This window comes from Centruroides vittatus, unplaced genomic scaffold (assembly GCF_030686945.1).
Source record: "Centruroides vittatus isolate TY-2023 unplaced genomic scaffold, ASM3068694v2 contig_926, whole genome shotgun sequence".
Classification (NCBI taxonomy): Eukaryota; Metazoa; Arthropoda; class Arachnida; order Scorpiones; family Buthidae; genus Centruroides; species Centruroides vittatus.
In genome coordinates, this window is record NW_027122612.1 from 1980111 (window position 1) to 2006744 (window position 26634).

The window sequence follows — 26634 nt, forward strand, 5'->3', positions numbered from 1 at the left end:
ATTTATTGAGCTGTATAAGTTTGAACGTAAGAATAATGTATAAACATTTTCTTGGCAGCCAAATCTCTTGATATCTCATCACGCTGGACAAACGTTGAGCAGTTTCTGTAAGTGGCAAGAATCTATCAAACGTAATGAAAATGCTATACTATCTTACTCGCATAATCATCACGATAATGCTATTCTTATAACCAGGTAATATTTAATTATATTGATTACCTTTATATCTTTATACATAATAAAATATTTCCAATAACGTATTTGTTAGATGTATGTCATTTTGTTTAGGGTCATACATTATCTCTAAGTACCCATTTATATAAAAATTTGTTTACTTTGTTCTGAGATTTTCGAATTGATTTTTATGACATACCTTTGAATTTAAAGCTTTTTCACGTGTTTCCAGACTCAGGGTGTGTCTTCGATACGAATTACTCTGTCACTCTTCAAAGCCTATATATAATTACAATTTTACGTTATTTTCTATTGATTATACTTTACATTAAATATACTATTAATATGACTACTCTTTTATAAATTCTTTTAAACTGCAGTTACTTCTAATTATCATTTTTCCTGTGAAGCTTTTACGGAAGTTGCAATTATATTTAAATTCTATTGATTTTTATAACTCGCTGTAAGCTATGTATTTATTATAAATTACTCCATATTAATATGATGAAGCCAACGAATATCATCGAAAAAATCCGATTGAACATAATCAGTCATACTTTTCAAAAACAAAGAAAAAAAATATTTAGATTGATTTTAATTGATTTTGATCGATCGTATATTTTTATATACACCCAAATTTTTCTTTAGAAAGATAAATTATTCTGTCATAAATATACAGTATTTGCATAATTTTTCATTACATTTTGCATTCGTTATATTTTACTTGCTTAATTTTTATTTTATAAATGAATAGAACTGTGTTGTATTCAATATCTAAGCTTTAATTCATTCATTTATTTACTTTCTAAATGGACTGAAATAAATTATAAACTTTCATCGGGAAAGTTTATGATTTTTCAAACGTCGTTTTACAAAACCATAAGAAATTATGAGACAAAAATTACAGAAGAATTATATAAAAATAAAGAAAATATATAAATTATAACACAGAAATTATGCAAAACATACTATAATCTATGAGTCTACAAAGAGTTAAATGTAAGTAATGGTTACTTGAGGATTCAATAATAAAATCATTCGTAATTTGTCATTAGTAAATCGTCTTGAAAAACGGATGTAAATCTGGTGAGCGAAACCACTACTACGTTCACAAATAGCTTTAAGAAAAGTAATTGAGTTGAGTTATATATCAATGGTAAATTATAAGGTTAAATGAACATCTAAAAAGCCATAACGAGCTCATTACAAGTAGGATTGGCGGTCGTCGGCTTGTATACATTACTCTCGTGTAATTAAGTTAATTAGAATTTCTGACTCTTTACGGACTTGTATTTTTTTCTTTTATCTTTTGCATTTCATAACTTAGCATTAACAGGCCATTAATAAATTATCTACTGTCATTTTTCTAAAGTGAATTCATTTAGTGTGAATTTGTTACGCTTGCCAGATTTTTATCCCTATTTCAGAAGTCACTTTTTCAGAGATGAAGTTAATCAAACCGTACGCCTTTCATACATTAATTTGTAGTCTAGAAAGGAGATTTCGTGAAACGATTATAATAAAGTCGACTATAACAATGAGAAATATTTTTAAAACGATTAATATTAAAGAATAATACTACTACATCCTTTATTATTTACTAGAATATTGCAGTTTATACTTTAGTATCATAAACTACGCCAAAGGAAAATTAATTGAAATTGTTTTACAGCATTTAAATGCAGAATTTTATTATGCGAATAATGAAATACCTATTCTCTATTACACCCAAGCAAATTTATTTTAAAAACTTAATAATTTTAGCTTAAGTACACGTATTCTAAAGAGATTTAGCTTCCATTGACAAAGTATTTTATCTGTTGCTTCCATATCAATAGAAATAAATCTCAAAATTAATGGAGGTATTATGCAGTATGTAGAATTTGTACACTGAAAATTAATCAAAACTCAAATATTTTATTATAAATTTCTATTTATTCACGTTATATCATTGAAATATGAATTAATATTAATTTATTCATATTTACAGTTAAAATGTCAAAGGATAATTCATATAATTATTCTTCAAACAGATTGCTATTATACATCTTCCAAATTGACAAAAATTATTTAAAATACAATATTAGGCCTGTTTTGAAACATTTCATAATGCTGTTTTAATATTTATTATAGTTGACAGACAATTTCATTAATATTAATAATTTAATTGAAGTCTGGTCAATGTGCTTTTTATTCTTTTAAATTTAATTACATTAATTTTTCTATTTCCGCTACTGTTATTACATGTAATCAAAATTGTTTGACACTGTTCTAAATTTAGAATCTCAAATTATTAAGTTTAACTTTACATAATTCTAATCTCTTTTACATATAATAATAAAAAAAAAAAATGTTGATTTTTAGAAATAAAACGAAACTTTAAAATTGACGTTATATAATAATAAGCAATATAATAATTTTATTTCATTTATTAAAACAATTATCTATTTTTCTCCTTTATCATCATCATATTATTCTAATTTACTATGAAGTTACTTATGTAATTTATGTATATTTGTTCATATTTACTTATAAATTTTACATCTGATTTTTTTTTCTAACACTATAAGAAATTATTTATTTGTTATTCTTTCCTAGAAGAAGAATTCTTTTCTTAAAAACTATATTAATTTTTAATATGAAAACATGCTTATTAACAAAGCTTTTTAACAGGTGGTATTGAGATCCTTATCTTGAATATCATTTTCTTTCAAATGAAAATTATATTACAAAAATTCATGGTTTTAGAAATTTAAAAAAATTAAATCCAATAATTTAATATTTTGAAAATTTTACTTTTAAAACTAAATACAGAACTGAACATACTCAGAAATATTTTAGTATCATGATTTTTAAGTATAGTACTTTTTTATAAAATTTTATATGATTTTGTTTAAAATTTTAAAATAATTTACTAGTGTGAATATACTATTGAACTCACGAATTAAATTTAACTGTACCCAGTGGCGCATTACACTATGGGCAAAAACGGCAATTGGTTTGGAGTTCCCACCAATAGGAGGCCCAAACCAACCTTTAATCATTACTGTAGAAAGAATATTGAAATTTAAATTTGAACCATACCTGGAACCCTAGATTGCCGATGTGGCACAGCGTAAAACTTAAAACCCTCCAAAGGTCACGTTAAAAACGAACGATCAGGGAATTCCCCCAAAAAAATTCCCTCGAAGAAAAATGTCTGAAGTCAATACTGTACACGGGGCCCCTAATTCAAATTTGCCTGGGCCCCCACGAATTATAACGCACCACCGACTGTACCTTTGATACTTGTTGTGTTTTATTGTCATAAAACAACAATATTCTATGTTATTACTTACAAAAATTTGAAAAGTGTAGAAAAGTATCTTAATTCTAAACACTTTTAAGGATTATTTTAAACTTCGGATAATGTTAGAATCACATAAGTATTACAATAATAAATATTCTAGTAGATAATTTGTCGATATGGGAGGTATCCACATGGAAATATTTTCATTAAAATTTTTATTAAATAAATGTGGATATATATTCATTACAAGAAATCTTACAAGCAGTAAAATATTACCAATAGAAGTCCGAAATTTTCATGTTGAGAATAACGCTATGAAATATATTTAAAAATCCAATAATATATTTAAAACACTTAAGATACATTAGAAAGAAACTGTAAATTTTTAAGTAAAAAACTGTTGCTGTTGTTTTTAAAGCAGCAAGACAGCTTTCAGTACTGTAGAAATATTTACGCCTACTGTTATTTTACAGCTCAGACGAATTTCATTATTGTCAGTTTGTTCACTTAAGAAAACAGGCTGCTTAATTTAACTGGATGAACGTTGTGTGACTGTTTTACTTAACTACACGAGATGTGGGATTAAGTGGGAATGTAATTAAGTATGCTGCTCGACGTAATTCTTTGACATTTGAAAAGGTCACATGATATCATAAACTTTATCTTTTAACTTGTAAATAAAAATTTGGCTAATTAGCTTTCTCCATATCGATAAGCATCTTTGTGTATATTTTCTTCTGATTTAATTAATTTCTTCCATTTCATTCTTGACGGAGGTTGAAGTTAACAAAATCTTAATTACGAATTTTTAATTTTGTTGAAACTACGATTCGTATTTTGTATATTTATCAAGATATTAAGGATTTGTCTGCAAAATAATCCAGAAGTAACTTAGAGAAGAAATGCAATTGAAACGAGTCAGGTGTCTGTTCTAGATGACCTTCGGAAGTAGACGACAGACGAAGGTCGCCGACCTTTACCTCTGACCCGTCAGTAATGCCAAACATATCCGATGAATGTCTCGGTGATGTGTTGTCGTGAGATGTCAAGATAATATTGCAAACTGTCTCGTAACAAAAACAAAAAAGAAAAAAAAAACACACAACTTGGAATATGTCTGTCTGAGGTCAAGATAATTTCTACTCGATAGAAAACCAACTACAAGTGTTTTTAAACCACTTGAAAGAGCTTTGCCCGACAATACTATAAATCAAGAGTGCTTCATCTTCCATAATTTTCCCACCTCATTTCGAATTTAAACAAGTTCAATAAGTGTTATCCACTCCATGTGGTACTTTCATTTTCGGTAAAACTAGCAATAATAAAGAGGAGAAAATTGTTTCTCGTATAATATTCATTTTAAAAATCCAATATCCAGATTAACCAGTTTAGTTCTTAGAACATAAATGTGATTAAACGAACGGATAAATTACTTCAGGCTATTCGATAGAAGTTTCATTTACTAGATATTATATTTTATAAGCTGTAAAGAAGTTATAAGATAATATAAAAGAAAATTGATCGTTTTTATCATCTAATTTTCTCTCAATTTCGATTCCGCCCAACTTCAAGAGTTCAATATTTTCTGTGTTCTACGAATATCAAAAATTGAACGGAATTTTAATTATATATTGTAATTATTAGAAATATTTACAAGAACAAAATTAGACAAAAAAAAAATATTTTAATTTTTATATTATTTTAAACATTGTTTCCTTTTTAATCATAAGAGTCTTAATTATTTTCAATCTCTTACTAAAAAGCTACTTTTCTTCTTTAATTGTTATCTAACTAATCAAATTAAATTTATTATATTAATTAATGTCAAGTACTAAATATTTAGTAAAAGGTTTATAAATATTCGTAAACTTTTTACTTAAACTCTTATTAAATTTTAAATACGGTTATTTAATAGTTTGACGTCCACCATACGTTCTGTAAAATAGGATGTTTTATGATTTGGACGTTGTGCGAACATCATAGTTTATAAATACTGTACATTGTGTGACCAGAAGCCCTCGATTTTCAGGGACTGTCCCCTTTTTTTAACATATTTTTAAGATTTGATTGTAGAATTAATCTTTGAATAGAGCAATTTCATTAACACCTTAATATAATATTACCAATTTACAGATCAATAAATAAATAAATTTTAAATAACCAAATTTCAATCAGTTTTAGACCCCATTTTTACTGATTCTGAAATGCTTCTTCGGTTGGATTGTAAATGTAATGGTCAGCTTACTACATGTAATACTGTAGTGTACTGTACTTGTATTGACTAAATAGCCAAGATACTGTACACATACAGCATTATTTAAAGTGTTTATTATATAATTATTCCTGTGTCATAATTTTTTATTTATTATGTAATATTTACTCTAAATCTGGTGAAGACTGAAAACTTCTTTAAGGTTTTCTGAAAAACGTTAAATTTTAGGACCTGGTAGCGCATCGCGCGGAAGGATATTATTGAACTTAAAAAAATTACGATTATATATTGAGCTTTTTAATAAATGTTCATAAACCTTTCAATTTACAAATTATAATTAAAAATCTAATTATCACTCTGTTTTATAAGTCTAAAATAATACATTCTGATTTGTGATTTAAGCCAAATCATAAATAAAACACTCAAAATTTTAGATTTAAACATTCCGTATCGAAAGATAAATAGCACATATGCTCATAAAAATACTTTCCTCACTTATAATAATAAAACTAGATTTATGGACAGCTGAAATTTCATATACTACACGTACTAATGTTACAGTGCAAGTCAAATTTTCTATGCGAAATTAATATGAATCTGACGTAATTAGAAAACTTTTAAAAGCAGGATAATTATAGATTTGGTAAAAATTTAAAGTAATAAATAATTGAAAATTCAAGAATTAGGCAATATTTTTACTGAATTATTTTTATAAACTTGATAAATTGGTAAAAATTATAACCTATCTTAATACTTGTAACATGATTACTGAAGTATAGCTCATAAGTTAATAACAAAATCTAAAAGTTAAATATAAAAACATAATTCAATACGTTAAACGAGAAAAATCAAAAAGAAAATTTAAATTGGTACGAAGATTTTATTAATAAAATAATATTAATTGAAATTTAGCAGAGCGTTAATAAAAATAAACATGTCGTGATCATTAAAATGATGTATAGGATGAAATATATTTCCTTAAAACGGATCTTGATAGGTCTATTTTATAAACGATACGAGATAAGGAAAATTAGTTTTGACCTAAAGTGAACTATGACACAACTCTGTATTAATGGATTTGCTTATAGGTTGAATATGTCTTATCGCTTTGCTATGACAGTTGTAGTTAATGTTTTTTATACAATAATAAAAGACTAAATGCTAAAATAGCTTTCTTTATTTTCTTTTTTATATTATCCATGACAAAAATAACCAATGTAGTTATTTAATTGATCTCTTTCTATTGGTTAAATTAGAAATTCCAATAACTTTTAATTCTTTTATTAAATAGCTTAATTTTGAATATTTTATTCATTTATTTAGGGATAAAATTAAGTTACATTTCTAATAAATTAATGCAATATTAATTAATATATTTTTCATTTTAATATTTAGTTATTTAACTAAAATCATTTTATAAATCACAAAGAATTTGTTTCTAGGAAACTTAGTTTTTAGTTTTCTTTTGTATTGAGATTTTGAATATAAAATTTATATAAAAATAAATCTGAAACACAACTGTAATTAATACTTAAACATTTGTTAATTTTCAATAAAATTATTACGATTTATAAACTGAAATTTAGATCAATGCTAGAATTATTTTCATTAAGATTTTACTAAGTTCTACAAAAGAAAATATTTTGCACAAACGTTTATCTAATATTTCTTTTCGAAAATTTTCATTTCTTATAGTTAAATTTTATTCAATTTAATATTTAATTATATTTTACGATTTTAAGATGTAAGAACTTTAACATTAAATGGCATGATAAGAATTGCAATAATTTAATCTTAAATTATTATTTTGGTATAAAGTTATGACCTGAATTTCTTCATAACTAATACTGACATTAAAATATATATATTTAAAAAATAAGTATAACATTAAAGTCTATTAAAATAATAGCCTGAAGAATTTCAATAATGGGTTGCAAGAGGTGATGTCAATTATAAAACTTAGGATGGCATTTTAAAAATTGAATATTAATTTGTCAGCAAATGATTAAAAATGATTGCCTTTAGCTTAATACTAAGCACTATATTACTTAAATGTAATTAACTTAATATAATAGTGAAATAAAATGAATTTAATGTAAGTTGTTTTTAAATGCTTAAAAAATATTTTATTACTTCTTAGATACGACATATGTTTTGATAAGGACGAACCCTGCGATACTTTAGGTGAGTGAGGCGTTTTATTATCAGATCAAACAGGATCTAAGTCAATATTTATTTCCCAATTACGTCTTTTGCAGGTCTTGCTCAAGTATCTGGCATGTGCGAACGAGGAAGAAGTTGTAGCATTAACCAAGATATCGGGCTGACTTCTGGTTTCACTATCGCTCACGAGTTAGGGCATAAGTAAGTATCATTCATAACTTATCTGACTAAACTATCCAGTTCTCTATTTGTATTCAGTGTTAATGACTGAATATTATTAAGAGGAGTTAACTTTCAGGTTCTATAGCCTACTTAAATGTTTAATGTTTGTATATGATAAGGAAATAACATTTAATTTACAATTTTTATTTGGATTTTTAAGCAGGAAATAGTTTCTGTTTAAAAATAATTATTTTATTTTATGGCGTGCAACAATTTTATAATTATATAGACGTTTCTTTGTTAATTTGAGATTTCCATTTTAGAAATTACATTATTTATATTTTAATACATTTAAAAATAAAGTAATGAATTATGTTAATAAAATTTTTAAAAGTTATTCAGCTAAAGACAAATGATATTGAATTGTATTAATTTCTATTTGCAATCTTCAGTAAAATTATACTAAATTGATTTTAAAAAATTATGCAATACTAAAATCTTACAAAAATTTATTTTAATTTGATGCACAACGATTAATTATTAACATTAAATTAGTTTTTAGTAGAACAATAAGGTATTATTTCGACTTTAATATTCCCTGACTTTTAAAAATTAATTTTCAGAAAAGAGTTGAGGAAAAATTAGAAGTAAATGCTTTTAAAACTTATTAGAGTAAAAAACGTTTAAAATATATTGAAAATAAAATATATTTAACAGAATGATTTTAATTAAAAAATATTATAGAAGTTTCATTACAGACTTTCCAAGGATAATTAAGAATATCTCGTATTTAAGACGTAACCTAATTTTAAGTATGGGAATATGTTTAAAAAAAAACTTATAAATTTGAAGTAATATAATATATAATTAAAATTTAAGCAATGGTATACACAAGTATAGCCTACATAATCTGCTAACTAAAACAATTGAAATAATGTGTAAACATATTTAAATTTTGAAAACGTGTAAAATATTTTGGAAAAAATATATGAAAAATACAAAATAGATATTAAATGTAATTTGAATATTTGAGTAAATTAATGGATGAAATAATGGTTTATCATATAGTATTTCACAAGACAAATAAGACTATAAACAACTTTACTTCAATGTATTTTACTCCTTAAAAAAGAAAGAAAAATAAAACAAATTTACACAATTTAGGCAGATGGCTTATCTGTGCAATCTGTTTATCTATGTAGTCTGCAATCACTTTCATGCCCTAATGGCAACAAAGAGCAAGAACGTGTGTCCTTGTCTGACCAACATAGTCATGCCTTCACTTTAATCATATCGTTGTCATCAAACGTCGTGCTGTGAATTACATTCTTTCCGAGCAAAAAAATATTTAAAACGATTCCTTCAATTGGCTAAATTATGGTTGGTTATGTTTTGAGAGCATGAAAAGTTTATTTTGATGGATGATGTGCCGAGAGAAGTAATCGATCAATTTTAACGCTGAAATTATCAACATTTTGAGAAAATTTAAGAAACATTTCTGAGTGGAATTGACGGAAGACCATTATAAATTTTATTTGATCGCGCATTATACATCAAGCAATCCTAAAATTACTGAGATTTCATTTCTTTGATGCAATAAACCATATATTCATCGCAAAGTTTAAGAATAATGATTATAGATGAAAGTATAACTAGTGTTTTAAAATAAGGACTCGAACCCTAAGATCATTTATGCTCCATATATAAAATATTTAACATGGCATTTAGTTACATATTCATAATTTTTAAATTTTTTCACAAATTTTCACTAATAAGAGAAAAATAGTTAACTTCTGGCTATATCTTATGTTTACTGTGCCTTATATTTAAATTAATTTTATTAGTTTAAAAATATAAATAAATAAATAAATAAATACAAAGTAGAATAATTTGTAGACATATATTCTACTAAACACCATAAAATCTCCATTTCTTCACATTCTAATATGACACAAATTAAATGCAAGAGTAATTTAAATCCTACAATTGTTAAAGTTAATTTATTTTTTAAATTATTTAATTATGTACAATATTTAACAATGTAATTATATTTGTGTTTTTGATCAGATTGAGAATTTCCAATTGGTTTTATTTTCATTGTTAATCTCCAAATTAGAAAATGTACTGAATGTATTCTAAATAGAGAATCATAAATTAAATAAAAATAAGTAAAAAAAAAGTGCTCTGACAACAGGACATTTCAAATATGTAAACTACTTCAAAATCTTTAAAGTAAACTTGACCTATATTTAACCGGATTTTATAGAATATTCATCCTGTTCAGAACATCATACGTATCTAGAATTATGATTTGAAGTATTAATGAACTGGTACAGTACATTCTTAAAAATAAGTTTAATTAGAGGAAGGAGAGGAAAAATTCAGTGAAAGAGTAGGTTATTCGTTTACGAGAAAGGCTCTGTCAAGTTGTCTTGTCTGTTAAAGCAATAAGTTAATGAAAATAACATTAAAATTTATCTATTTATCTTTTGTCGTAATTGGGCACTTAAATTGAAGATACGGGTTTTATTGATCAATAGGCGCGCAACAATTTGTCAGATTTACTATTTAGACTTCGTGTGATTTTTGAGCATATTTTCACGAATGGTAATGAGCCGCAAGGTTTTAATGATAGGAAGGAAATTAAATAACATCGTTTTCCAAGTGATTCTACTTCTGAATATCGGAAATTTGATTATTTAAATAGTTTACACACACACACACACACACACACACACACACACACACACACATATATATATATATATTTATTTATTTAAATAATTAAATGTATATATATATATGTGTGTGTGTGTGTGTATGCGTGTGTGTGTTTGATGCAGAAGATATCATTTCATCGTTGCGGCATTATTTCTAGTCAACCTTAGCTGCAGTTATGATGGAATTGAAGAATTGGATGCTTGTGATTTATTTAGTCAAAATGTGGTTCTTGTTTTACATTACGGGGGAAAATGAGTTTTATCGCAATGAATTATCATCGTGAAAAATAAAAAAATTATTTACTTATAAATACAAAATGAAAATCCAATAAAGTGTGTTGGATGTTGATCTGTTAGTCTAGATTCATTACTTAGGGGCTTGGTTAATTTCTTATCAGAAAAATTTTCTTTGTAGTTTTTGTTAATCGATGCAAATTAAAAAATTTATACGAATCTGACGAAAAAAATATCGCCAGGTCTGGTTAGGCCTTACGATGGTTTTTTTTTCAATACGGTAGTAAAAAAGCATTTTGGACTCAGAAACCCACTCTGGTATAATGATAAGTTTGATCCAAGCAGTTGTTTTCGGCTTTTTAAGGATCTATTGCTTATTATTTATGTTAGCCCTTCTCATAAACAGCATGGTTTTGTTTTTTTTTTTTTTTTTTGTTTTGTTTTCTACAATTTTCGTTACTTGGTCTCCTATGTTTGACGGCGTAATCGTTATAGACGATTTTAATGTTCATATTAGTAAAGAATTTGATTCTAATTCGAATATAGTCACCAAATATCTTAGATGAGAGACGATCAAGGCACCGAAAAATTGACGATGATGGTAAAATATTTTATAGTTGTTAATGGGATATGATCTCATTTTTCTTAATGGGTGTAGTAGATGAGACTATTCTGATAAATTAACTTCTCTTTTGAGTGTGGATTGTTCGGTTATAGATTGTGATTGTTTCTTAAAATTCGTTATTTAAGTCGAGTGTTTAAATATTGAGTTTTTTCGGTCATCGGATCATTTTTTAAAAATAAACCTGCATTTACTTTGTTTTTATTGAGCCCTCTTTTGTTGGGACTTTTTATTCTAAAGTTCATTACGTTTGAAGTGAGTCAAAAATTGTCGCTTTTGTCATGGTTATTAGAACATTGTTTCCAGCAAAATTGATTTCCATGTTGAATCTGTAAATGATTTTTATAATTTTATAATCTCTGATTTATCTGACAAAGGCAAAAACGCGGAAATTCTTGGATACTTTTTCTGGAGCATTGGTTAATGTTAGATTCTAGAATATTTTGGCTTCATGTTAATTAGTTCCACAATAAAAATCTTGTGTTTAATCTTTTAATCTATTATAACTATTTTAAAAAGCCATTTAGTTTGAACACAACGATATTATTCTCAGATTCGTCTGAATCCTCCTGGGAGGCACCTTCCTTGGCAGATCGCCCATGTGTTGCGGTGCCGTATCACACAAAACTAATATTGATTGTGTTGAAACGATTTCGAAAAAATACAATTTTATTGTTAGTCATGGCTAATTGTATCAATTCTTCTTCCTATATATTTTCTATAAAGAAGTATTCAATAATAACAATAATAATAAACATTTGTTTATGAGCAAAAATCCATATTTATTAGAAAGGTATTTAATTTTTGAACTTTTTACTCCAGATTTTCCTTGCTGTTCTTTCAGTGAAAAGTTATTTTTTATTTTTATTATATCTTACTATTATTTTAATATAATACTGCCGGATTTTATTTAATGTAGATACATTTGTTAGATAAATTTATGCGTTAAGAATCGGTTAAGTATTTATCTTTTATTTGACATGTTTAATTGTTCAGAAAAAATAACTAAGTATGAAAACTTGTCTGTTTTGAGGACTTGAAGAAGTCTCTGTCAATTTTATTGAAGTACAACCACTTATTTATGCAAATTCAAAGAGCACTCATTTTGATAAAAAATTTTTAAAAATATGTCAACTGTTTTAGATAATCAATATAATTTTTTTACGATTTTATCTAATTGACTGTTTTTTTAATCAATATGTAATAACATTCTGAAATTTGCTGGGAATATATATATAGTTAATTTATATCCGTTTAAATATTTGAAATTTAAACAGACATCATCATCATAAATTAAAGATACTAAGATTTGTTAGAAAATAATACAAGTTTTTCTTTTCTCATTTATAACTGTTTTAAAAGATCAATAATTTCTCGTTGTTATTTGATTCTTCTGCTAGCATAAAACATTTCAAACATAGACCATTTTTCAAATCTGTGGCTTTACCCACTAAAATGTGAGACCCTGTAAAATTTTGCAGTCTCTTTAGATTTCTGTTGCAACCAGCTGGTATGACCGACTTCTTTGTAATGACACGTTGTCTTATTTCTCGCTGACGCGAATTGTTTCGAAGAATCGAAAAGATGGTAATTGGAAGAAATAAGACCCGAACTATAATATGGATGAGTAGGACAGTCTCTCGGATGGGTAAATAATTAATTCGGACATCTACAATATGTGGAAACTCTTAATCTAAAAAAGTATTTTAAGATGATTTGTATCCATAAATATGTGACAAAAATACATCTTCATCGCAACAGTGCGAAAGCCCTAAATAAGTTTACGAATCTCCTATAAGTCTGCGTTATTTTTACAATACTCGTTATATATATATAAATTACTTACTTTACGCAAAAGAATCATTCAAAGCTTAATTGTTAGAAGCATATTGAACAATACATCACTATAGAGCAGGAGTCTCAAACTTAAATGCTGCAAAGGGCCAGTCAAATACATGTATTTAATATTATTCCGTAAACCAAAACATACTGTAATTACAAAAAGCTCTAACAGAGGTCCTTTTGTTGCCAGGTCTTCACGACTTACGTAAACAGTTAGACGTTTGAATTTTTTTCTGTTTTAATCCTCAGAAGATGTTAGAAACTGATTTTTAGAAAAGAAATTATTAAGGCTGCGGGCTGGATAAGAAGCCGTTTACGGCCCGGGTGCCGCCAGTTTGCGATATAGCTGCTATAGACTAAAATACGACGTTTCAATGTGCGCGTCGATTTACTCAATATTAGTGTTCTTTTATGCAGGATATATTCGACATAAATCGGGTTTATCTAATCGAAATAATACCATTATATTTCAAATTTTTTCCAGCGTTATTTATTGCTATTATTTTTTAAAATCTATTTTTCTTTCGGAATATGTTTCTTACAATACACCATAAATTATTTTTCATACGTTTTGCTATTTAAAAGTGGCATCTTGATGACTAAATTTAGAGCCGATTTGAAATCTAAATGATGACATCCATATTTAGATCTTGCCGTTTCTCTGCACGTATTCATCTTTCCCTGGATCCAGGATCGTTGGTTTGAAGTGTTTATCTAAAAAGCGGCTCTCGTTATTAATGACCGAAAAACGAGCTGGTTAGCAGACAACTTACTTTTTTCAAAATTAAGTTACTTTCTGCACTTATCTCTGACTTGTTAAATGTGAAGAAATATTATTATTATCGCCATGTCCAACTATTGCGTAATTTATCTAAGGCTAAGATTTTACTTATTCAGTTAACATACAAAGATAGGTTTTTTAAAAAATAGTTTTTTCACTATTATAATCTGCAATGTTTATTTATATCTTAGAAGAGATTCTTTACCCTATTAAGATTTTTGAATTATTAATTTAAGAAATAATTTAATGCAGACACTTTAATTATATACGCTACATAAAGAATAATTGTTCCAATTTGTGTAACAACTATCCTATTGTTTCGGATAAGCTAGATTGAGTTTCAGTAACTGAAAATCGACGTGCTGATTAAAACGTTATTTTATAGCGTGTGTGGTTTAAATAATATTCGTTTCGGTTATTATTAATAATTTAGTTATTAATAAAATTAAATTTTATTGTTATAAATTGATATATTTAAGGTGTTTTTATTACTGTGACAATTTAAAAATTAGTATGTAATTTAAAACTGAGTTACGAGGCTCTCTATAAATTACCTAACCCGGATATAGGCGTATAGGTATGCGCGTAATTGTTAAGATGCGTTAAATGGGGGTGTTTACAAAAAAGTTACGTAATGCTAGGATCTTTAAATTGACTAGTGTTGTTCTCAGATTTGGCTTAAACTGTAGAGGGCTTGATTAAGTTTATGCGTTACAAAATTTTGGGAGTGGATACATACATACAATAGCGTTATGTAGCGTTATGCAGATTAGTACCGTGAGTGGTCATGCTTGGGTTCAGTTTGAAATGATTTTTCTTAAAGAATTTGCAAGTTTTCTTTAATAGTTAGACCATAACGTCATTTCCCATGACGTTGTAAATAGATACAATAGATACTCACGCAGTCTGCCCGTCATGAAAAAATTTGATAATTTTTTTATTGTTATTATTATTTACACAGGCCTACCTGATATATATAAATCTCTCTGTTATAAAGTAACTGTTAATAAACCTTAAAACAAAAAATAAAGTCCATTTCGCGTTTAATCATAATAAGTAATTGAGGTAGGAACCAGGTTATAATGAGTCATTTATAATGTTATATAATTTATAGGGAAATGCATAAACATAATATAGTTATTTTTAGATAATTTCTTTTTTTTATCTTTCATATTTATGCTCCTAAAAAAGGAATTTTCTATGAATTAGTTTCACAACTTTATTAATTTTTCTACATTTCTGAAGTAAACAATCTAGTTTAATTATTCATTAAATTCAGAATTAAATAGGATGTAAATTTACATAAAATAACAAATTAAACTAAAATTATACTTTAATTTAAAAATGTATAAAATTAATTCAGGCAAGAACAATTAAAAAATTCGTATTAACTAGAAAAATAAAAATGATTAGTTCCTTACTATTTTTAGAAGACGAGAGAATTATAAATTTTATATTACCTAAGTACAAAATTTAATTTTTTTTTATTCCCTGTAAATTGTATTTTAAAAGTTTAATTAATTAATTAATTATAATAGATTCTGTATATCGTAGTATAAATAAACAAGAAGAATGAAATTTTAATAGTTTTAATTACTCAATTTGGCATAATCATTCGAATAAATATCGTGTTTAATTGCAATATATTGATAATTATCACTGATTTAATATGTTGTTTCTATATAGTAGGAGTTACTTAAGAAACTAAACAATAAGAGAGAGTTTTAATTTTTTTTTTTCCCCTCGAGTTCTAAGAGCGACTTCTTGAGAACAATATAGTGTGTTATGCTGTAGTGCATAAAGCTATTATTGTCTTTACTACAGGGAATAAATTATGTAAAAATTATTTAATTATTTGGCATAAATTCAAAAGATATGAATACTGTTTCTTCAGTAAGTAACTGTAGTTTAATCAACAAAATGACAGTAAAAATAAAAGTAAAAAATATTTAGAACCTGCCCAGAAAATAAAGCACCTGTAAAGAATAAGGTACTCATTGTACCAGAAGTCATTTTTTGCAGAAGCGTCATACCACGTACTGCACATTACACAAAAGTATTAGGACTTTACAGTAGAACTTACTTCACACTACGGAAGCCTGCCATACATGTCACGTAATCAAGAAATTATTAACCACAGAAACGTACAAGAACAGCCCGTAAACAAAACTTTTGGTTTCTGTAGTTATGACTTGACCCACCAAATACCGATAAAAATATTTCAAACTGCTCTCTATTTAAGTTATCTCCCGGAACTCTAAATCGATTTTCGATAGGTAATCGATTTCAAATTACCCTCAGGGATAGTCTAAACGGTCCATTATTTAATTTAATGTAAGTAGATCTAATATATTAATATAAGTAATAATAACAAAATAAATTACAGACTCAAAGTGGTATGACAGATTAGTGATCACAATGATTTTGTTAGTGTCAATGTCTTTCATATCTTTCTAAGTTTTTTTATACTCCAACAATTCATTGTCATTTCCATATTTATTGTACACGCAAATCTAACTGAAAAACTGTTGCCATAGGCCCAAGTTTCAAAGACTATCTTACTCGTGTTTATCTCTACAACATTAGAGCACACACTTTGAAAGAAACTGACATTATCCAAAATGAATGAAATAATATTTGTTCTCACTAGACCATGATTTTCTTGAGTTTCAGTCAGAACCTTGCTGTAGGAACGGAACAGACATTGTCGGCGGGTTTCATTCTATAGGGATCGAATGATGATTGATTGGAATGTTACATATACTATACTTGTTTCATGTTTTATGCTGTTGGAACGTACAAAACATAAGTTCTTTGAGAGAGTAATTTGAAATTGTCGGGATAGCTTAAAATCGCTAAGCTATCCCCAGAGATAAACTGAAATAGATTTCGTTCTATCTCCCGGTAATGTGAAAGCGGTTTTAAGTTACTGGGGAGTAGAGTGAAAACCCTACTCCCCAGTAACTTAAAATCGCGTTCAGATATATGATGCCGTGTAGGATACACTCCATCAACACAATAATAATAAGACAATAAAGCAAAGCACATAGATCAGAAAATAAGATATAAAATTTATCACGTTTTTCTTTTGAAATCAAGTAGCCTACTCAAAGCAATGGCGTAACGATAACATCATACTGTATATAGTCCTATATTAGTGTGTGTATATACAGTAGAGCGTCGATAAGTGGAACGTCGGTAAGTGGAATGGCCGGAAAGTGGAACGATTTTCAGTCGGACTGTGTCGTGCTGAATCGAATGTTTTTGATACTAAATTTACTTCTAAAGTATAATTTTCGTGTTTTTTATATTCTTTAATATATTTATTTTGTTTGTACAAAATGCAGAAATAATTTTTAACGATACGATAGCCTCGATGATTATTATAAAAATTTTCGTTAGGCTTAAAATCGACGAAAATTCAACACGAAGCGACACGCAACGGAGAAAAATTTGAACATCGGACAGGTTAATGTATTTTTTCGTACAAAGTCGGAAACTGGAACAAATCATTAACTGGAAGGACCCCAGTCCCCAATTGGTTCCACTTATCGACGCTCTACTGTATATATATCAAGTCTTTTTTTGATCAAGCATATCAAGTTATTTTCCCAATTTATACTGGTTGCTTTGAATGCAATACATTAGCATTATAATCAATACTCGCTTTATTGAGCGAGACAAAAGAATAAATTATGTGTTATTGGAAACTAATTTTCAATAGATTTTATACCGCTTTGAAAAAAGGAAGGAACTTTATCGATTTAATGAAATTTACTAATACAATCAATGTTCCTGATATTATATTAATTAGAAATTTCCTATAAAAAATAATGCTTATTTGTATCATGAAAAATTATTAACTCATATTTCTAACTATACATGTTTATAGTAATTTGTTTTTAATCTTTTTTTTTATACTAGCTTTTCTTGATAATAAACATCAAGAAACGAAAATATAGAAGAAAAAATTCCAGGAGGATTTGACTCTAAGAGGGGACTCAAAGATAATTATTTAAAGCCTAACAATCTGCCGGATTATAGGGCTATATTAAGGCCGATTTAATTATATAATTAGGTCTTGTGGCAGATTGGATAAAATCACAGAAAACTGATTTCAAGTTTGTGCCTAATCAAGGGCTGGCCACGTAGTTTTCAGGGCTTTCTTCGCGTGCTTAATATCGATATAGGAGCCAGTTTCCCATAGAAAGTCTTATCAGTAGGCATCCAACTTTGGCAGATCGCCAATCTGTTACGTTACCGTATTTCATCAAGCCAGTCTAATTTTAAAAGTGTGGTTTATTTTAATTAGCTTAATCTTTTCGTACGGTTTTTACTTTCCTGGCTGTTATATATAACAGGGGGAAAGTATGGCGATTGGTCAAAAAAATGACCTCCCTTAAGACTTTTACATTTTTGAACTTGGGACTTTGAAACGTCGAGAAATGCAAAAAAAAAAAAAAAAAAAAATCGATGATTTTTTTTGTATGTATGAATGTGGGGTACGATTTTGTTCACTGTTTGAAGCTTAATTACTCCTGTGCTTTTAGTCGAAAATTTCTGAAATTTTGCCGAAGGTTTGTTTATTATGGAAGTTGATGCTATTAAATTTTAGTGATTAAAGGTCGAGGAGTGGGGAGATAAAGGGATCCTGTGTATCTCGGACTTAATGATGATTTTACTTATTATTAGCATTACAATTTTTTATAAAACCCATTCTTATCCTCAAAATTAAGCTTTTTGTCATTTTATAATAATAATATAAAAAGTTTTTAATAATAAAATATGATAACAGATGGCGCCATCAAATGTTGCCGGAAATGTTAAACAACTCGTTGTTAGCTTTTATAAAATTAATATCTCTGTAAATTAAAATAAAAGAAGCAAATTATATAAGGAAGTTTATGTAATCATTTTAATTAAAAATCGTTTAAACATTAGTAGAAATAAAAGTTAATCTAATTTTTGAGTAAACGATTTTGGATAATAAACATCTCAAATCAGATAATGAAGTTACTACAGATATTTAGTTATATTTCATTTTTCATGGTGAGTAAGAGAATTTCCATAAATTTAAGTTGTAAGCTTATAATTGATAATTTAAAAGTTTACATAAATATATCTTATGCAAACTTATGGAAATATTTAACATTTTACATTACAGTTCCTCATATTCTGCCATAACAGAACGATGTTATTACATACATCTTCGTATTTTTTGTAGTATTTGAGTTAATATCATTAAAAATATATATTTTTATTTTGAATTATTAGAGTAATAAATCGGATGATTTGGTGTGTATATCTTCCTTAAATGAAATTATGATATAAGTTTTATTAAATACTAACAAATATTCTAGAGTTTTTAATTATTACAGTACTTAATTTTAAAAATCAGATTACAATGCAATTTTATCAATCCGAATTAATACGTTCGAAAGTTTGTTTGGAATGTTGAATTCTTCAGATTGTAGAGAGATAGACTGTATGGCCACTGTACACAGGGCCGGATTTACATAAGGGCATTTGGGGCCTGTGCCCAGAGCCCCCACAAAATAGGGGCCCCCACAAAACTGAAAAAAAAATTATGTTTAAACATAATTTTTTTTTATATTACCGCGACAGCCTAGTGTGGCCTAATCATGAGGGCAACAGGCAGAGAAAACCAAACCCGGGAAAAAACCTATGAAACATCGGAAAATTTCGGGAAAAAATTTCACATAGGTATTTTTCAATTAAATTAAAATAATTCGTTTTACACAATAAAATATATGTATGTTTACAATAACCTTATTTTTAAATGAAATTTACAACTTCCTAGTTCAAATCTAATTGAAAGTACAGTATTTTGTGTAAATTTTCTAAATCATCAAATTTGCCTACTCTTAAAGGGGAGACCCCCACCGAATTTGTGCCCAGGGCCCCTGGATTGGTAAATCCGGCCCAGACTGTACAATCGATTATTCAGTTGTGACGGTTGTAATGATGATATCTATAGCAGTAGAACATAATAAAAATATTTTGTATCATTGAATATTCAGTAAATGCTCCTAGATCTTGCAATGTAATTTGTGTAAAATGATCATTTAAAACAAGCGTAATGTTTTAATTTTGTTTGAAAATATGAAAATATGGATTGACTGTGGTGTTTGAATTATTAAAGACTTTGAATTATCAGATCGTACTAAATTAAGTAAATAGTTATTAAATATTTGAATTTTTACGATCGATCAGAAAAAATTTTTTAAAGTAGAAAAATTGTTTTGACCATTTTTATATAAATGTGTTATTTGTAACTATGTTTGATATGTTCATCGATCTACGAAGAATATAAAATTGCAGCTATCAACATGTCCTAATATAATTATTATTCTTATTATAGTCTTAAAAGTTTGATTTTTAAATTATTTTCTTTTTTTATTGACGATTTATTGAAGTTTGTCTTTTTATGTAGTTTCGGAATGCAGCACGATGGTTCTGGCAACGACTGTCTTGTTAAAATCAACGAACCTGGTTATATCATGTCGACTCAATTATCTCGATTAGTTTATCCAGTTAAATGGTCTCGATGCAGTCGACAATATATTACGGATTTTTTCGAGTGAGCTAACCATCTTTTGATACTTTTAAGAAACTTAAAACCAGAAAATGTTTGTTATATTTTCTTACATTGAAGTTCAGGTCAAGGAGATTGTCTTCAAAATGTTCCCCCAATGAACGACTATGCTTATACGGATCTTCTACCAGGTCAAAGATACAATGCCGATCAACAATGTCGAAGTCAATTTGGCCCACATTCTTCCGTGTGTCAGGATATTCAAAGGGTGAGGGTGAAAAACAATTATATTAATTCTTCAGTCAGTTAACTCAATAAAATTATAATTGAACATATTCTAAAGTAGGAAGTGTGCGGTACTTTATGGTGTTCTAAACACAAAGGCAGATGTGTTAGTAACAATACACCGTTATTGGACGGAACGGTCTGTAATTCAACCACGGTTTCCAACGGTGTAAGTAAATATTGAAATTTTTATCTTTGAAAATTTATTGATTTTTATCACAGTTTTCAAATTTTTATAGTGGTGTTATGGAGGCGAGTGTGTAGATTATGGAACGATACCGTCTAAAGTCGATGGCGGATGGGGACAATGGTCCGAATGGGGAGTTTGCTCTCGGAAATGTGGCGGAGGAATTGAAACTAGTGAACGACAATGCGATAAACCGAGGTAGGTGTCAACTTTAAATCACAGACAGACAGATTATTAAAAGTCATCAAGAAAGAGTAGAGAACAATTTTAAACTCTGAATGTAAGATTAATTGTAATGTCAAATAATATAGACCTATACCTTTACATATAAATACAATTGTAAATAATTTATATTTTATTCGTTTAAAGTATTATTTTTAGCGAAGTTATTTTCTTAAGTTAAGCTGACAGGTTGTTCTCTCATGTATGCATTCATGAATTATATTGCTTACAAAAGTAAAAAATTCGCTATCAAACATCAACAAATTACAAGAATTTTGGATAAAACTAATTTACTGGTTTATATAGAAAAGATTTATATTTATTAGCTTTCTTATAAGTACACAAGTATCAAAATATTGAGACTGAATATGAGAATATTTCTAATTATTATAAGATATAATTGCTAATTTATTTAACGTTCTTTTGATATAAATATATGGTCAAGGTTTAATAGAATACGATTTATTTTGATTACAAATATTTATAACAGTAAATTTATTTTTAATAATGTTTTTCTTTGATCAGATAATGAGATGGTAGACTACAGAGTGTGTGAAGTGTTTGTTTAATTACAGCAAACTATAGTTAATTGAATTAATCTCTCTAACATTCTTGTTGCAATTGAATATTAAAGTATTCTATTGGGAATCTTCTGGTCCTTTAAAGCAGTCTTAATTAAAGGAGTGTTTTAAAGTGGCTCGAGGTATTTTCTATTAAGGCCATTTGATAATCCCTTACGGTCTCGTTAAAATTACTCTTTGATAATCTATCATGCGATGAGGTTCTCGTGCCGTCTTTGAAATTTATATTTTCTGAAAAATCAGTGATACCCTAAGAAAAAAAAATTGAAATTCAGAGGAAAAGCACATCAAAGTACGGGTCAAGGCTGAATACAAAAACTGGTACTAAACTAACTCTCAATATCACTCGATCTAAGAGTAATAAATAAATAAATTATTTTAGGCTTGTATTACATAGATATAAGTAATTTAAAATTGACTTTATTCAGTTATTTTCTAATTAATAGATGAGTTTCGTGCAAATAATTGATGAAATAATTGAAAATTATTTAAAGAAATTTATGAATAACTGTAAAAAAAGACCTTGTTTTTCAAGAGTAATGTTTTTATACTTTTTATTAAGATAAAAGTGAATATCTGCTTAAACTATTGATTAATTTTATAATTTAAAAAAATCCAGTATTTAGTTGCGGAATACCACAAGAGGAATGGAATGAAAGTAGAAAATTAAATAAACATAAATGAATAATAATAAAAAATAGCGGGTCTTCCTTATTTGTCTAAAATCTTGATTGAACTGATGCTATAATTATATGGCAAGATATTACATTATTCCTTTTATGTATTTAGGGAATGAGGTTGTTTATAATTTATGCTTATTAGCCAACTTGTTTTTTTTAACATCAAAACATATTTCTTTGCGCTATATAAAAAATTATTCGATTAAATTGACTTTTTTGTCTATGTTAATAATGATTGATTGTTCAAATGTTCCTTGTGATATTGATTTCTGCACATTTTAAAAAATGAATTTAATTAATGTTTAATTTGATGTAGAATATAATTAAATTCAGATATTTCTAGAATGAAGAAAAATCAATACAGATTTTCTCTTATTTCAATGAAAGTTTTTGATATTACCTCTGATTTAGTAGAAAATTTTTAATGTCGGGAAGCGTGAGAAATGAAAATTACACTTTTGATCGTGTTAAGATAACATCCCTTTTTAAAATTCATAAAATTCCTGAAAATAAATTCATTTTATAGAAAACAGTACTCTTATGAATGTTACTAAATTTATGACAAATATTGTAATGAAACAGAATACGTTTTCAGTCAATAACTTAAATTTTTTAAAGAACAAAAGCTTTAGTTTAGTTAATGTTTAGAACAGTGGCGCATTTAGAAATATGGCGCCCCAAACTAATAGTGCTACTTTTATTATAAATAAATAAATATATATATATATATATATATTTATAATATATACTGATATATATATAAATTAGGATGTTTGCTTGTTTGTTCGCTATGCATACCTAAGCCGTTTTGACCAATTGCTACGAAAATCGGCATTTACGTTAACATGTTTTCTAACTTGGATAATGTCAAATATCATCCCAAAATATCGATTGGATTTTTATATATCAATTAATTTCTGTCCACATTCGATTTACTGGCTTTAGAGCTATCTATTGGTAAAAAAATTTAACAAAATAATAAACTAAATAAACTTCTTACAAAAAGATATAAATTTAAAAATAAATAAATATATATATATATATATATATCATATTCACTTAATTACTGAGACAATGATATAGCGAGAAATAAACGCGCCATTACGCCATTATTACGACAGGTAGCACATAGCACTTCCAATGAGTGTAGTAGTGTTACTACACTCTGTTACCCTGTACTGTACATCATACTTTTCCTGCTATCAATAGAGGCGTGCCACTTATGTACCTAACTCTGTTTAAGGGAAAATTTCTGAATTGAAATAATGTGTCCTGCGGTTAAAACCGGAAGTTCGTATATAGTTAATCTGGTTTTCCTGCTCTTAACATTTTAACAACCTTCCTCAAACATAAACTTTTTTGTATTTTTGTATTTAGTTAAGTGTCACGTTTAAAAGAATAATTCTAAATAGTATGATTAATATTTACATGACTACATATATTCGAAATTACCTTTTTAAATCACTCGACAAATAGTATTGTATGGGAGAATGCTGCATTAAACTTCTTGTTATTTTTTAGCTGCGATTTGAAAAAATTTTAGACCTATATATTCCCACTGTCGCCGTCATTCCTTAATCTCGAGAACGCAGTTAGATAGATGAACGACAAGACCAGAAATGGAAACCTTAGAAATAGGAGGACCCGATTAACTATATATCAACTTCCGGTGCAAACCAAATGTCATTATTTAAATTCAAAAGTTTTTCCCTGAGAGAAGTTAGATAAATGACCGGCACGACTCAATTGCTAACAGGAAAAGTTTAGTGTACAGAGGCATGACATTACTAATTTGAGATGGAGAGCATTAAAAACATAAAAATATGATTAAAACTCAAAGCCTGGCATTGTGATGATGTTAAATAAATGATTGCTCGTTTTGTTAAAGAACTATCATAACTAAATTAGTTTTCTAATATATAATTATAGATTAATCATTGACGCAAGGAAATATTTGGATTGATAATTAAATTATACGTTTAAATAGATATGACTGGTTAGTCAAAAGATTATGACAAATTTATCTCTGGTGTTATCACAAAAGTGCTGTAATAAAATTTCTTGTGACTTTATAATAAATCTGAGAGCTTCCTTGATATATATAGCTAAAAGTTGAATTCCTTTTCACTTGACAAACCCTTGAGCCAAAAAGTCCGTTTTCTTTAAGTATTAGTTTCGTGTTTAATAATATAATCACGTATCGTTCTTTTTACTTTTATATAAAATGTATCATATCCTTTAAAAGTTTCCTTTTTCTTTATCTCAAAATAGTGAGGCACGTTCTAAGGTTAAACACGTTCCTGCTCTATCAAAAGATGTTTTTTAACCTTCTGATAAACGCGGAATATATAAAATACTATTAATAAATCAGGAATATGTGATACATTTTACGTGGGAGCCGTTTTACAAGAATGATCCGTGACCGCATTAGTGAATATACAATTGATATTTTAAAAAATAAATTATCCAGAATTTTCAAAATTGATAATTGCTCTAGGAACCGTCTCGAATCGAAATGGAATACAACTTTTATTTCTATATTTCAAGAAACGTTAAATACTTGCTAGAAAGTCCCTACAAAATTCACTAGAATGTTTTGAAATTATCACATAAATTAAATGATATGTGACCATTCGGTCAATCCAGTTCTTTCTTCCTTCGGAGGTTAATTTATATATTAGAAAACCAATTTGATTTTAATATATTTTTGATATTTATTAGTAGAGAATATTCTTACATTTGCTTGTTATATGTTTATTAGTTAAAAGTTTTTAAAAAATTTAACTATTAAACAAATTTTTATTATTTTAATAGCGTTATAACTTAATGGAAAAAAATAACTGAACTATTTAGATTTATTTTCTTGTATATGACACTTAAAAAGTAGTTTTATAATTAAAATTTGTATAATTTGTATGCAAATGATTCAACATATTTCTCGTATGCGTGAAGAACTTGGAATTGTTTTCAAGTAAAATCATTTGTTGTTTATTAATATGCTTATTATTATTTTAGAAATCTCATTATCTTGATCGAGATGGTTCAGAAATATTAAAGAGAACAAGTTTTATTATAATATGTTCTTCAAAAAGTTTTAATATTATTGTATATAGTTGTATGTGTACATGTATTAATTAATGCTTGAAAACATTAAAGTGAAATTCTTTTGTATAAACTTATATATTTACATAACTATTCAAGTTAGCACAACTTAATTTTAAAAAAGTGATTTAATTGCCATTTGAAATGTGAAAAATTGTGTCTGCTCATAGCCTTAATGAACTGTTATTTCGCGTTTAGACAACCAATTAATCTGCTTCGTGCATTCAATCTGTAAACACTTAAATCAGAACACAACAGTTCATTTTAATATTTATTTCTAAAGTTCGAAATTTACTATAAACCTAGTTTAAAATGATATGTACTGTACAACATGCTTTTATTCTATTTCATACTCTCAATGAATAAAAAGAATGGAAGACATTATATAGTTGAGTTTTGTACCTTTAATCAATGATGTCACAATAGTATCTGTTCTGGGAATTTCGTTTCCGCAATTGAGCACAAATACATATGTATCTTTTCGAGAACTGTTGCAGCATTGCAACGAATATAATATATCAATTGTTATGCATTAAAGTTTATTTTTATGCCTTATATTTTAGGCATAAATTCTTTCCATAATTTCGTAGACTTTTAATAGTCTATTATCCAACATTTGTAAACTTAAGTTTAGAGAAATTAAAATATTGCTTATTACATGGATCAAACAATATCAGAATAACGAAAGTAATTATACTTGAATTTATACAATAAAATTATTAAAGATAGGATAATCCGTTATTCGATGTTATATGCTCTTTAGAAACCATCCCCTTTTATATCAGATGAGAGATAATTTGTATTATTCACAGTTATATTCTG

The 26634-nt window shown here is 27.2% G+C and overlaps 1 protein-coding gene across 1 annotated transcript in view; it reads left to right on the forward strand.

Annotated features, from left to right (window-relative positions):
- Positions 1-26634, forward strand: part of LOC136984639 (A disintegrin and metalloproteinase with thrombospondin motifs 6-like) — a 53274-nt gene that overhangs the window by 12110 nt on the left and 14530 nt on the right. Inside the window, exons 6-12 of the mRNA XM_067281706.1 lie at positions 59-195; positions 7816-7859; positions 7934-8039; positions 20654-20800; positions 20876-21023; positions 21102-21209; positions 21280-21425. Of these exons, the coding sequence (XP_067137807.1) occupies positions 59-195; positions 7816-7859; positions 7934-8039; positions 20654-20800; positions 20876-21023; positions 21102-21209; positions 21280-21425 (836 nt within the window). The remainder of the gene's footprint in view (positions 1-58; positions 196-7815; positions 7860-7933; positions 8040-20653; positions 20801-20875; positions 21024-21101; positions 21210-21279; positions 21426-26634) is intronic.